Source organism: Ovis canadensis, chromosome 11 (assembly GCF_042477335.2).
Source record: "Ovis canadensis isolate MfBH-ARS-UI-01 breed Bighorn chromosome 11, ARS-UI_OviCan_v2, whole genome shotgun sequence".
Classification (NCBI taxonomy): domain Eukaryota; kingdom Metazoa; phylum Chordata; class Mammalia; order Artiodactyla; family Bovidae; genus Ovis; species Ovis canadensis.
In genome coordinates, this window is record NC_091255.1 from 58,467,603 (window position 1) to 58,480,389 (window position 12,787).

The 12,787-nt window shown below is 53.6% G+C and overlaps 2 protein-coding genes and 1 long non-coding RNA gene across 11 annotated transcripts in view; 1 reads left to right on the plus strand and 2 right to left on the minus strand.

The window, feature by feature from the left end:
• On the plus strand, positions 1 to 8,919 carry CYBC1 (cytochrome b-245 chaperone 1). 5 transcript variants are annotated; one of them, XM_069541877.1, is made up of 8 exons: positions 2,840 to 2,923; positions 3,584 to 3,643; positions 3,938 to 4,066; positions 4,864 to 4,905; positions 5,704 to 5,777; positions 6,333 to 6,429; positions 6,994 to 7,138; positions 7,518 to 8,919. In XM_069541877.1, the coding sequence occupies exons 3-8, from the start codon at positions 3,982 to 3,984 to the stop codon at positions 7,636 to 7,638; spliced, it is 564 nt and encodes a 187-aa protein (XP_069397978.1). In that variant the 5' UTR covers positions 2,840 to 2,923; positions 3,584 to 3,643; positions 3,938 to 3,981; the 3' UTR covers positions 7,639 to 8,919. The 5 variants fall into 5 exon arrangements, with proteins under 5 accessions (XP_069397975.1, XP_069397976.1, XP_069397978.1 ...); XM_069541878.1 differs by having other exon boundaries at positions 2,865 to 2,936; XM_069541876.1 differs by having other exon boundaries at positions 2,893 to 2,936; positions 3,542 to 3,643.
• LOC138414439 (uncharacterized) lies at positions 4,170 to 6,606 on the minus strand. Its single transcript, XR_011246834.1, has 2 exons — positions 4,784 to 6,606; positions 4,170 to 4,625 (listed from the first exon to the last, which is right to left on the minus strand). It is a non-coding gene; the product is annotated as an uncharacterized lncRNA (long non-coding RNA).
• Positions 8,421 to 12,787, minus strand: part of HEXD (hexosaminidase D) — a 16,980-nt gene continuing 12,613 nt past the window's right edge. For 2 of the 5 annotated variants that reach the window (XM_069541849.1, XM_069541851.1), the window contains 5 exons: positions 12,108 to 12,190; positions 11,297 to 11,375; positions 11,120 to 11,221; positions 10,854 to 10,943; positions 9,878 to 10,269 (listed from right to left, as the gene is read on the minus strand). In XM_069541849.1, the coding sequence (XP_069397950.1) occupies positions 10,083 to 10,269; positions 10,854 to 10,943; positions 11,120 to 11,221; positions 11,297 to 11,375; positions 12,108 to 12,190 (541 nt within the window). In that variant the 3' untranslated portion in view covers positions 9,878 to 10,082. Of the gene's footprint in view, positions 9,053 to 9,877; positions 10,270 to 10,853; positions 10,944 to 11,119; positions 11,222 to 11,296; positions 11,376 to 12,107; positions 12,191 to 12,787 lie in introns of those variants that run through there. The other 3 variants (XM_069541853.1, XM_069541854.1, XM_069541850.1) reach the window with 3 other exon arrangements.

Consider the following 12,787-nt stretch of genomic DNA (forward strand, 5'->3'; position numbering starts at 1 on the left):
GGAAAAGGGAGTGGCTATCCATTTCAGTATTCTTGCCTGGAGCATTCCATGAACAGAGAAGCCTGGTGGGCTGTGTGTAGTGTCCAGGTTTCCCCAAAGGTCTCTAAATTTTAGTTTCAATCTGGATCTAAATAAGGTTCAATGTTTCATTAGTCTGTATTACAATTGGTTTGTGTGTTTCTCTTACAAAAATTTTGTTTCTAGAAATAAAATTAGTCTCACTTTGTTAAATACTGTATAGGGAGTTCCCAGTTCTAAAGTTTTGGGGGTTTGTTTGTTAAATCTGCAGTTTCCATTCACATACCCCTATGTCTCCTTGCATGTCATTGTTAAAAAATCAGGTTGCTCCATGGACGGAGGAGTCCCGTAGGTTACAGTCCATAGGATCGCAAAGAGTCTACACTGCTAAGTAATTTCACTTCTCAGATTGTTTGACTGCAGGGTTTTCAGCAATTGCTGACTGCATCCATGTGTTCTTTAGCATACCCTTGTTCTGAATTTTCAGTAAAGCATAGCAGGATCTTAGTTCCTGGACCAGGATCAAACTTGTATCCCCTTTATCGGGAGCACAGTCTCAACCATTGGACTGCCAGGGAAATTCCAGGGAAGACTACTTCCTAGGTGGTGTTGTGAAATCCCATCAGGCAGTTGTAGTGCCTGTCCTTTTGTGATGCTAATTTGCAACCATTGATGAGATGGCCTAGTTTGATTAGGTTGATGTTTTAATCCTATCATTTCTTCATTTATTAGCAGGACTGCTTCCATAATGAGAAATTTCTCTTATCCACTATTTGGTTATTCTGTTGAATTCTTCTCACAACACTAATAGTCTCTTTCCTTTTTGATACATTTCCTTGTACATTTCTTAGTCTCACTGGAGGCACTCTGCTACAAAACCACCTAATGGGTTGCTGGGGAAGGTGGAGGATACTGGGTACAGCTGGCCAGTGTGTACTTTAAGAGCTGAACGCTAGAGAAACCTTGTGCACTGTGGATTAAGGACAACAGAACCAGACCGAGAAGAGAAACTCCTCCCTTGAAGTGTCTCCAGCACCTTCTATTGACAAAGCTTAACATCATGCCAGAGAGCACACACACAAAAAAGGGCTCAGATGCATTTTCATAGAACGGGCAATGCAGTCTGAATTTAAAACAAAGATGTAATGTATTGATAACTGGAAAAAAATGTACAGATTTTATTCACTCAGTCCCCTATTTGTGTATTTTGTATTTATTTCCAGTCTTTTGCTCTTACCTATATTCAGCAGGATTTTAATCAAATCAGCCATCATTTGTTCTCTCATTTAACATTAATAGAAAGCCAGTGTAGGCTTCATTTTTAAATGGCTTGTACTCTGGTATAAAAGGTTAAATTATGTCAAGGACTGTAATGCAAAGTGGAATTTTCTGGGTATCAATTCAGTTCTCCCTAAATTCTAAGGAATTAAGATCACAAGCAGAGAGGACTTAAAGGAGGTGCTAAGCAATTCAAATAGACCTTCAAGATGGCGGTAATCTTACCACAGAAGGCATTTCAAGGAAATAGAATGTGGGCTGAGGCATCAGGTCAGGGAACCTGCCACATTCTTGCAGAACCTACTTTTGTTACAGCTCTGAGCTTAAGTTCTCTGGGTGTGGTTCTCAGAGCAGCAGGCACCAGCATGAGTACATTTCAAGCCCCATCCATTGCTGGAACAGGTCCAGTGGTCTGTGTTTCAGTAGCCCCACCAGGTGATTCTGAACCACAGGCAGAGTACATAGAGACTGGTGAAATAGAAAAGTCATCCCCCAATTTTTGACATTGTGCCTATATTGGTAAAACATCTAGGGTTATGCATACCCATGTGTGTATATTTCTTTATACACTGTGTATAAGTCTTATGTAAATTATAGGACACATGAGAATAGACATAAAAAGATAAGTAGGAATACAAGCTCTAGTATGTTCTTCCAGCACTCTATAGATCATCTTGACCGTCCCAGTTTGGAGGCCACTGATGCAGTGGCTGTGCGGTAGAGGCTCTCCTGTTTCAGGTAATCCTCTAGTGGGAAATAGGCAAATCAGGGTCCTACTTGGGGCCTCATCTGGGGGCCCTGGCGGTACATTATGAGTGTTTTGCTGGAGAGTGGAGCAGGGAGGCCACCTAAGCGGCCATTTCAAGGTATTCCTGGAGAATATGATCTCTTACTACAGTCCTCCTTCCCCTACAATGGGGCAAGTTTAGGAGGAGCAGAAAAACTGCCCTCACGAAAATGTGAATTTCCCAGCTACACTGAGTTTTTTTGGGGGGGTCAAGGATCTCTAGTTCTCTCCTACCCTCCTCCACAGTGCCTTGCAGCGCTGTGCAGATTTTTCAACCTGTTGATACTCTTACTAGGTTCGCAATTCAATCTACAGAGCAAGTTGGGAGAATTCACATTTGTACTATAATTTTCCAAACCACGAACAACTATTTTAGTTCTATTTTAATGCTTCCCATTAAAGTTTTTACAGAACCTACCATAATGTTTGTATGTATCTGTTGTGAGCTTAAATATATACTTCACGTTTCCTTACCATCTTAAATGGCTGTCCCGTGCTTACAACTTCACCTGCCTCCGCTGATCTTCTAAAGACTGCAACCCCAGGCGCTCTGTGCTGAGTGCCGGGGTGCGCAAAACCCATGACAGCCTCCGCAATCTCTACTGATTGGTAGTCAACCTCATTCTAGAGCCCCGCCAGCCCTCTTCTCTCGAGGGCTAAATGGAAGCCCCGGAAGTCAGGACCCGCGCGCCTCGCCCCGCCCCCGAGTCTGGAAGTCTACTGTCCCATCCGCCCCCGCGGGTCCGGAAGTCAGTTGGTCCCGCCCCCAGCTCCGGAAGTTGGAGGCCGGCGCGTTTTGAAGTCCTGCCGGTCCCGCCCGTCCCGCCTCCGCGCCTGCAGGTTTGTGTCTGCGGTGAGCGCCCGGGCTGTGCCACGGTTGCGGGTTGGGGGGCGCGGGGTGTGCTGAGGGGCGGCTCCCGCAGCCGAGGTCCTTCCGGGAGCGCGGTCTTGTGACCCGGCCCGGGTCGATGCCCCGGGGGCCTGGCAGCGCTCGAGGCTAGAAGGGTGCACAGTGTGGCCGCAAGGGTCAGTGGAGAGTGTCCTAAGCGGCTCGTGCAGGTGACAGGAGTGATCTCGCCCCGCGGGCGGCCGAGTCGCGTGTGGAAACAGGCGAAGCGTGTCAAAGGGAGGGAGCCGGGGATATCGCAGGATCTTGGCTTCGTTTGTGTGAACTGAATCCACTCTTTGTTGTCAGAAATTTGACAACTTTACAGAGAACACCTGAAAAGCTACCCAAAACGGGGCCCCTGGAGCCAGCATTTTGAACGTATTGCAGGGCAGAATTCTCCACTTGTGGAAGATCAGTCCCCTTTGCTGACTCGTTCATTAAGCTGGTGCTCCTGGCCGTCCAAACCCTCCGCTGGGTGCGGACTGTTGTCTCCGCAGCTGCAGGAACTGACTTTTCGATCAGTGCCTCTCATCAAACCATGACGAGACTTTCAGTTCTCTTTTTCATAGGCCTGTACAGGGAAATGAGGGTGTTCTGGTACGTTCTGATAGGGTGCCAGAAGTTTGGAGGCTGCTGGGGGCTAACGGTTTCCAAGAGACTGAGGTTTCCAGGTAAGAAGTGGACAGGTGATGATCAAATGTTGAAGCTTTGTGAGCCAGAGCAGGGGACATAGCCCCAGTGCAACCACTATATCTGTGCAAAGAACCTTCCTTACAGAGGACATGGGTCCCTAGGGGGTTGACTTGCCTGACCACAGGACAGCAGTCAGCACAAGCTGAGTGGTTTCTGAACCTGTGTGGACCTTGTCAGTGGGCAGCTGGGCATCCTGTCCTGGAGAGGAGCTGGGTTCTTGTCTGTTAGCAGCGGCCCAAGGGCTCCAGCTGTCTCTTTGTGTCCTTCCCTAGGCGCCCTGGTCTCTTGTTGAAGGTGGTGGCAGCACGTTCCAGGGATGTATATGCAGGTGGAGACACGCACCAGCTCCCGCCTCCATCTGAAGAGGGCTCCAGGCATCAGATCCTGGTCCCTGCTGGTTGGTAAGGATGTTCATATTTCTCAAGTTAAAAATCCAACTTTACAAAAGGATGAAGATTAAACTAAAATTTTCCTTGGTTCTACTACCCCAGGAAATAGCAACTATTATGTCTTTCCAGCTTTTATCCTTTTCGAGTGCTTTTACAGAGGGTCAGTCTTGTGTTTTTTCACCATTTAACATCCTTTGGTTAATAGTCTCCATGCTCCTATGAGGTCCCTGTATTTCCTTTTTTGTTTGCTTTCATAAGGTTAGGGCCTGTGTGATGGAGACAGTAAGGAGTAAGGGTGGGGAGGCCCCTGGTCCTGTACCCTGTCAATCCCCATTGCCCTGCACTCCCTGGGCAGCTGCACATGTTGATTGGAACTGAGGTGTGAGGGGAGGTGCTGCTGCACCTTCGGCAGCCTGGCTCTGGGCCTTCTTTCCCGGGACTCTTCCTGTTTCGTCTCGTGCGGGGTCGTGATTCTTCACCTGCAGTCTTGTCTTCATTCCACACCATGTGCTGTCAGTGGATGAGACCCACATCAGGTTCCTCTTTCTGGTTCCCCTGTCAGCTCTGGAACCTCAACGTAGACATGTGACCAGTGAATACTGTGACTGAGGTAGAACATTCTTGTAAACAGACTTCCTGGTTGTTTCCACAATTTCTGAGCCTGGCGGTTTTCTTGCCCCCCCTGCTCCCTGCTCTTAGCCATCCCTGGCAGCAGGGGGGGCTGCTTACCTGGGTCTGCGGGTCATGGGAGGAGGTGGTCTCTGGGCTAGTGGTGGCCCAATGGAAAGGGACTGGTTTTCTCCCCACAGGAATCTTGTCGATCGGCCTGGCTGCTGCCTACTACAGTGGAGGTGAGGAACGGCATCTGCCCTGCCCCGCCCCATCCCTAGGAGCTTCCTTAGCTGATTGGAAAATAAGAGAAAAAAGGAAACCCTGTCATTTGTAATCTGATAGGCATGATTTGGGGGATTGTCCCTGCCTCTAAATGGGGCTTCCCTGGTTGCTCAGATGGTAAAGAATCTGCCTGCAGTGTGGGAGACCTGGTTTCTATCCCTGGGTTGGGAATAGCCCCTGGAGAAGGGAATGGCTACCCACTTCTGCCTAGGAAATCCCATGGACAGAGGAGGCTGGCAGGTTACAGTCCATGGGGTCATAAGGAGTTGGACTTTCTTCCTCTAAATGGTTTGCAGGCGTGGTCTCACCTTCATGCGCTTGTGTGCCCCCCACAGCTTGCATTCATTTACATCAGCATTTTCATGTCATAAAATATGCAGAAAGGCACTCTCATGTCTGCCTCAGGTCTTGTGGCAGGAATAGTCTATGCTTTCAGCAGCTCCCTGGAAGTAGTCCCCCATCTCTGCTCTCACACACGGTGCCATGATCGTAATCTCGAGGAGTCACCCACGTGGAGAGCTGAAGGCAGAGCTGGTGGACCACATCCTGCCCTGTGTGACAGGGCCCACAGTGCTGGATGGCCTTGGCAGGGGTGGGATGTCCTTGGAGGCATGGGCAGTCAGCTGGGCCCTCAGGGGCCACTCCTGCCCAGAGTCTGGGAAGCAGCTGTTTTGGGAGGAGGCACCCCCTGTAGGCATGTTGACTTTTGCCCCCCTGCTACCTGCCCATGGCTGTCTCCTGTGTTTGCTCCCCAGATAGTCTGGGCTGGAAGCTCTTCTACGTCACGGGCTGTCTGTTTGTGGCCGTGCAGAACCTGGAGGACTGGGAGGTGAGGCTGATGCAGGAAGGGTGCCCAGGCTTTGGGGCTCCTGGGTTCCCCTGCAGGGCTCGTCAAAGGAAGAAAGACTCCAGGGTCCTAATGCCCTCCACCCCGATCCTGAAATGTGAGCCCAGTGGTTTCTGGCCAGCTTGACTTGGCCCCTGGACATTGCCTATTTGTGACCATTTGTGGGCCACAGAATCTTCTGAAGCTGCTCTCCTAGAAGGGCGAGGCCACCTCCCTCTCCTCCCTTTTGTCCTTCCTCATGTGTCCTTTGGGTTGCCTGGCCCCAGTATTGTTCTCTGCCCTGTTCCCTCATTTGATGACCTTATCCTCAGTGCTCACCTCTCTCAACTGTGGAGAGAAGTACCTGCTTCTTTTCACACCCGAGACCCTGGAGGGGTCTGGCTGCAGGGGTCTGGGGTTCTGACTGGGATGGGAAGGAAGAGGGCTGCCTCCTTGTGTCTGCTCTGGGGAGGGTGGGGATACAGTTGGCAAGTTAGCGTGTATTGGACTGGCCCACAGGCCAGCAGCCAGGTGACCACCTTGTGGCTGGCATTCTAGGAAGCCGTCTTCAACAAGAGCACCGGGAAGGTAGTGCTGAAGACATTCAGCTTGTATAGAAAGCTGCTGACTCTCTGCAGAGCAGGCCATGACCAAGGTAAGGCGTGGGGCATGAACAGGACATGGGTTACTCTGGGGTGGACAGAAGGCAGTGAGCGTCTGCCTGACCTGGAAAGGGGAAACTGGCTGCTCGGTGACCAGAGTTGTGTCCTGCCTCATGGATGCTTTGTGTCCTCAGATGTGCCTTGGCCCAAAGAAAACTGCCTGGCAACCCCCAGCTCAGTGACTGGCCACTAGAGACCAGCAAGGCATTTTCTAGCAGTTGAGGAAAATGAAGCAGAAAGCTGGGCAGTACCATGCTTAGCCAGCCCCTGACGTGTTAGACAGGTGGGCCTTTCAAGGCAGTAGGCCTGCCAGATGTTCCCTCTCACTCAGATTGGGTGTTAATCGGCAGTCACAGGACGCTGTGCTGTGGTCACTTCCTATGACATCTAATGCTGGGTCCCGGCATCTTCTGGGCCTCCGACCTGGAGTGACACGAATTCCTTCATGACAAGCAGGCTCTGATCCTCTGCACTGTGCCAGCATCCAGGCGAGAGGGGCAGGGCGAGAGGGGCAGGGTGGGCGGGGGACATGGCCACTGACCCGGCCCCGCCCACAGTGGTGGTCCTGCTCAGTGACATCCGGGACGTGAATGTGGAGGAGGAGAAGGTCCGGTACTTCGGGAAGGGCTATGTAGTGGTGCTTCGGTTCGCCACAGGCTTCTCCCACCCCCTCACCCAGAGTGCTGTCATGGGCCACCGCAGGTAAGCTGAGGATGGGAGATGATGGGCCAGGGCTGCCCACTATGCCCTTGCCCCCAGGCAAGTGGCCCTCATAAGGGACTGTGGCAGGGCAGAGAGGCTTCAGGAACATGGAGGAGGTGGGGCTTTGGGGGTCACCTGCTAGGTGGTATCAGGGGTCCTTGCAGGGACAGAGGGGAGGGGCACATCAGGGGTCCCCAGTGGCAGAGAGGCCTGGGCTAAGGTCAGGTGAGGGTGGGGACCGGGTAAGGTGTGGGGTCCTGGCGGGAACCCTGGAGGGCGATGCCTGTGAGGAGGCTGGCATGGTCTTCTGGCTCCTGCTGGGAGGCCAGGATCTTTGCCACGGTGACCCGTCCTCCCTTCTGGTGCCGGCCTGGACCAGCGATGTGGAAGCTGTTGCCAAGCTTATCACTGCTTTCCTGGAGCTGCACCGCCTGGAGAGTCCTGTGGAGCTGTCTCAGAGCAGCGACAGTGAGGCCGACGGCCCCGGAGACCAGAGCTGACCTCCATGGCGCCCCTCAGCAGGGTTCTGATGGGGCCCCGGCAGGACTGATGGGCCCCCTGGGAGTCTTCCTTCTCGGCTCTTGCCTGTGTCCCTGGCAGCCCCAGGGCAGGACCCTCAGCCATTCCTGCTGCTTGCTTCTGTCCTCCAAGCAAAACCACAGTGGGACCTTCTCTGCGGGCTGATCTGCCTCTTCCTGGAATCAGCCTGCTGGGGCAATAGCCTGGTGTGGACAGGCCAGACCTGCTAGCCATGTGGGGCTCAAGGCCTCTGAAATGGGAAGCACGCCCGGGGTCCCAGGGCACGAAGCATAGGACTGAGCTCTCTGGGTCAGGGTCTTTGCCAGGACTCAGTCCTGCGGGTTGCAACAAGGTTTTGGCAGGCAGGTGTGGGGCCTGGCTGGGTCAGCCTCTGAGGATGCTGTCTCTGCCTGTTGTTCTATGGATCCCAGCTCTCTTCCTGCTCCCCATGTTCATCCCTTCCACTAGCCAGACGTCCTCAGTAGTCAGAAGTGAGCTGCTCACCTGTGAGCTCCTGGTGCTCAGGGTGGATGCCAAGGGGCCCATTTGATTGGTGTGCTGTTGCCATAGTGAGGCCTCTAGAACCCCAGATGGCTCATCTTGAGTCCAGCTGAGGCAGGAGACAGATGCTGGGCTCCAGGTAGACATTCACAACTGGCCTCCTATTGCATTTCGTGGGGCAGGAAGAAGTGGGCTTCAGGATGTATACCTACAACTAGCCTCCTGTTTGCGCTCCAGAATGGAAGTAACAACAGAAACAGGGTAAATAGCCAGTGTCTGTCTCTTTTAAACACCTTAAGGTAATAGTCATGCAAGGACAAAGAGGCAAAACCCTGTTCTGAGTAAAGGATTAAGGGATGTCCACTCCTCCTTTTGGGACAAGGGAGACACTGCACATACGCAGAAAGGTTCCTTGGATGTCAAAAGTCAGGGGATAATGCCAGGCCATAATGAGTCTTGCTCCTCCCAGAAGCCTTCAGTTGGAGATCCATCTTGGCTGAGAGGTGCATGCACACCCAAGGGAGCGTCTCAGGGTAGGTCAGGTGTGGAAAAGAAACCAGATAACTGGCTGAAGGTAAAGACTTGGAAGAATTGACCTATATAAATGACTTAACCGCCTCTTTCCAGCACTCCTCCTCACTAAGAGGGACGCCCACACCCTTTCTCTCTGGGTGTGCGTCTCTGCCTTGCTTCTCAAACCAGTTCTCGGTGTGCTCTTCCACTTGTGCTAAGTCTCAATAAACTTTGTACCTGCATTAACAGTTTTTGCCTCCTTGTTAAATGCATTTTCCATCAGGGCAAAGATCCACAGAAAACCAACTTCTAGCCTTCTAGCCCTTGCCGGTCTGATGGCCAGGACTGCTGGTTCTCATCCAGGATATCCAGGTTCAGTTCCTGGGTAGGGAATTAAGATCTCACTTCATACCACCGCTCACTGCTGCCTCGCCCAGATCACAATCAGGATTGCAGCTGGGCTCTTACAGGGAGGATAACCTCCTGCCCCTGCTCTCAGTGTAGGCAGAGGTTTTCTCTTCTAGCAGCATTTAAAAACTTGCACCCATCCCTTGGAACCCATATTCCCAGCTTCTCTCAAACCCTGGCAGTTGAGCCTGTTTGTATGTGGCCAGAATGGGCCAGGCTTATGACTGCCCCTCAGCAGGGCCTAGGCAGCTGGCTACAGCCACCCCCATGGAATCTGGGTGCCAGCCACACTGACCCTCACCTGCACTGTTGGTTTTCTTCTGCTTTCTCTGAACCTGGGTCCCTCCAAGGTACAGCACATGCCAAGAGCATCTCTGGGGAAACCCACAAGGCTTCCACACTGGGAATGGCCTGGTAGACCCATGGACCCAGGGTTCTGAGGCTGCCTGGGTGAGAGCAACTTCAGGGGACTCCAGAGAAATGAGATCCTCTCCTTTCCAAGTAATGGCTGCCAACCAGACCGATGGGGACAGTCACTTAAACATGCCAAAGTTAGGTTTCCAAATGGTTAAATCTGGAGTGCTTTCTCTTAAAAGGTGTGACATGCCGTACACTGGTTTCTGGTGTGTTCGTCCCAGGGCTGGAGGAGGCTCCAGGACCAGAGGGAGAGTGTTTGGCTGACTCTGCTCCCTAGGAGCTGGGTTGGGCAAGAAGGGTCTCCGGAGAATTGTGTGGGCCCCACTGTAAGCAGCCCGGGCCAGGTTAGTAATGAAGCCTTTCAAATTTCTAGTAACATGATTTCTGCATTCCACTCTCCTTTTTATTTCAAAAGAAAGTTGTAATGCTGATCACTGCATAGGCCCAGAAGGCCTTTTCCTTCCATATTTACTCTGTGAGTGCTGCCTGCTGGCACGGCTGTCCAGGACTCAGGAGCAGCGCGTGGGGCTGGGTGCAGCTAGACAAGGGTGTGGGGCTGCTGAAGGCCTGTGCTTGGCCTCCCCGCTCAGGAGTCCTGGCCTGAGTCCTGCCTGGGGCGGGCCGCCTCACCCAGGTCCTGCAGCAGAGCCTGCAGCCGCCGCAGGCTGGGGTGCACGTTCTCCTCCAGCCACTCCTCCACCGTGTCCGGGTAGAAGACGCGCTGCAGGGCAGCCTCTAGCTCCCCTGCGAGGGCGCTCCACCTGGCCAGGAGACTGAGGACCAGCGGGACAGTTAGCCTGCCCAGTGAGGGCCCTGGGGCCTAGCTCATAGCCTCCAGAAACCCACAGGTCAGGACATCCTGGGCTTCAGTTTACTCATCCGTGGAACTGGGCCCTTCGTACCAGCCTCATAAGGTTGTTGGGAATCAATGAGCGACTGTCAGTTTGACCTCTGAAACTAGCAGGCACTTCACAACTAGCTGGCAGGGTTTTTCTTCCTGCGTGAACCTGCCGTGACAGTTGAAGGCATCTTATACTCAGTGGGGACAGTCTGTGTTGGCCTCTGCTCACAGAGCTGGGGGGAGGGCCAGCTGGGACCCTGTCCCCTTGGTGACATGTGCAGCCACAGCCCTAGGCAGTCTGGTCCTACCAGGAGCCCTAGACCCAGCTCAGGGCGTCTGGTGACCCTCAACCCTCTCAGGCAGCTTCTCTTAACACCTAAGGGCACAGCTGATTCAGTTGGGTCACCCAGGAGTCTGTGGCTGTGATACCTAGTCAGCTCGTCCAGAAGGCTACCAGTACACAGTGGAGGGTGGGCAGTGCTGGGGATGGACACAGCGGGGCAAGCCGTGGGCTACCTGAGTGCCTGGGGCTGGATGTGCTCGATCATGACGGGGTGGATGAGCTTCCTCCTGCGATGGTAGGGGCTGAACCAGCCAGTCACATACCTGCAGTGGGGTGGGTGCACTGTGGCTCATAAGGCAGCCTTGGTGGTTGTAAAATAAGACCTTTGAAAATCTGGTAGATTTTTAAAAGTTGTTTTCCACCTAGGAAGCTTCCTTGCAGTATTAGCTGGCCCTTGCCCTGCCAGGAAGTGATGGGGGTCGCTCCCCTGCCTGCTCACCTGTCCCTCTCCAGCAGCGCATCCACGGAGCTGCACAGGTGGAGGCTGACTTGTGTGACGAGGGCCAGGATGTTGCTGCCAGGGAAGGAGCCGGCGCCCTCACTGCACAGGGAGCCGCCGTGCTGAGGAAGGGCCCAAATGTGAGGGGAGAGGCAGGGCAGGGGGTGAGGGTGTTACCTCCTAAAACTCATTTCCTCTAGGCTCGAAATCCCAAGAAAGTTCTCCACTCTTGCTTTGACATTTTCAGCAAAGTCTCCTGAAACCAACCATAGACGGAGGTCAGAGAGGCCTCTGCAGGAGGTGGCCTGGACCCTGTGCTGGCTGGACCTCCCGACCTTTGGGCATGGGTGGTGGGCAAAACCATCAAGAAGGACCGCTGGCCAGGTCCAGCTGCACACATGCTGACCTCAGGGATGGATGAGCCCAAGGCCACAGCAGCCTGGTGGGAAGGTTAGAAAAGGGTAGAGTCCCAGTAACTGTCCTTCCACATCCCTGTGGCTCAGCACAATCCTAAACGTGTTCATTATTCAGTCCTCACTTTCCTCAACCACCTTGACATCTTTCTGCTCCAAAACCACATATATCATCAATTAAATTCCCACCTGGTCTCAAATGGGAGTTTATGTAACCATGGCTTCACCATCAAGCATGCCTGCGGGTTTCGTCTATCTCTAAGCATCTCTGCCTGCACCTGGCTGCTCCCACAAGAACCAGAAGTGAGGGAGCTGCCCTCGCTTGGGGCCACACCTACTGGCACTGGGCACTCAGGATACTTAACCAGTGAAGACGGGCCCTTTCTTGCACCCTATCCAGGATGAACTTTCTTGTGGGTTCACTCTGCCTGAGGGGCCTGTCCCCCTACCTTCCTGGCCTCTGTCTTGGGTTTAGGCTTGAGACCCAGGCTGTAAGACCACAGTCCAGCCAGGTGGAGGTGGCAGCAGTTAGGGGCCCCGGCACTTGGCTTCCTGGGAGGAGCAGGGGGCCATACCGTGCAGCAGCACCTGCAGGCAGACGGCCAGGGACGGGATTCCCACGGGCAGCAGCTCACACAGCACAGAGAAGTGGTCGTACCTAAGTCCGCGGGAGAGGGACTCAGCGGATGCTCGGGCATGAGCCACCGTGAGACAGGACAGGGATCGAGAAGCTTCTGCTGCTTCCAGAAGCTTCCTTGGTTTTGTGGGTATGCAGCTGGCAGTCACACTCAGATCCCACCCAGAGGGACCTGCCTGGGCTTAATGCTCTGCAGTTGCCACCTTGAAATTCTTGGCAGTTCATCTCTGACTCAGCTCTGTAAGTGAGGGCTGAGGGTCAGCCACCAGCCCCGCCTCCAGTTGCCTCCCGTGGGGTCAGGGCCTCCTGCCCTTGGTGTTGGGGCCACCTGGCCTCCCCCTCAGGATGGGACCTGAGGCCAGGACTTGCCTGGGACCAGGCGTTAACCTGTCACTCTACTTTTCAGATGGTGTGAAATTCTGAATGAGCTGAGGTCTGTCTTCACGCTTCTCCCAAGCGGCTGGGGTGGTGTGAACATGCAGAGACACGCATGGTGCAGACAGAGCGTGCACCAGGAGGGCCAGTGCCCCGGGGTGCTGACACCCTGAGCCTCATCCCCTCAGCAGTGTGGTGTGAGGGGCTTGACCCCAAGTGGCTTGTTTTGTGTGGCTGGTTCTC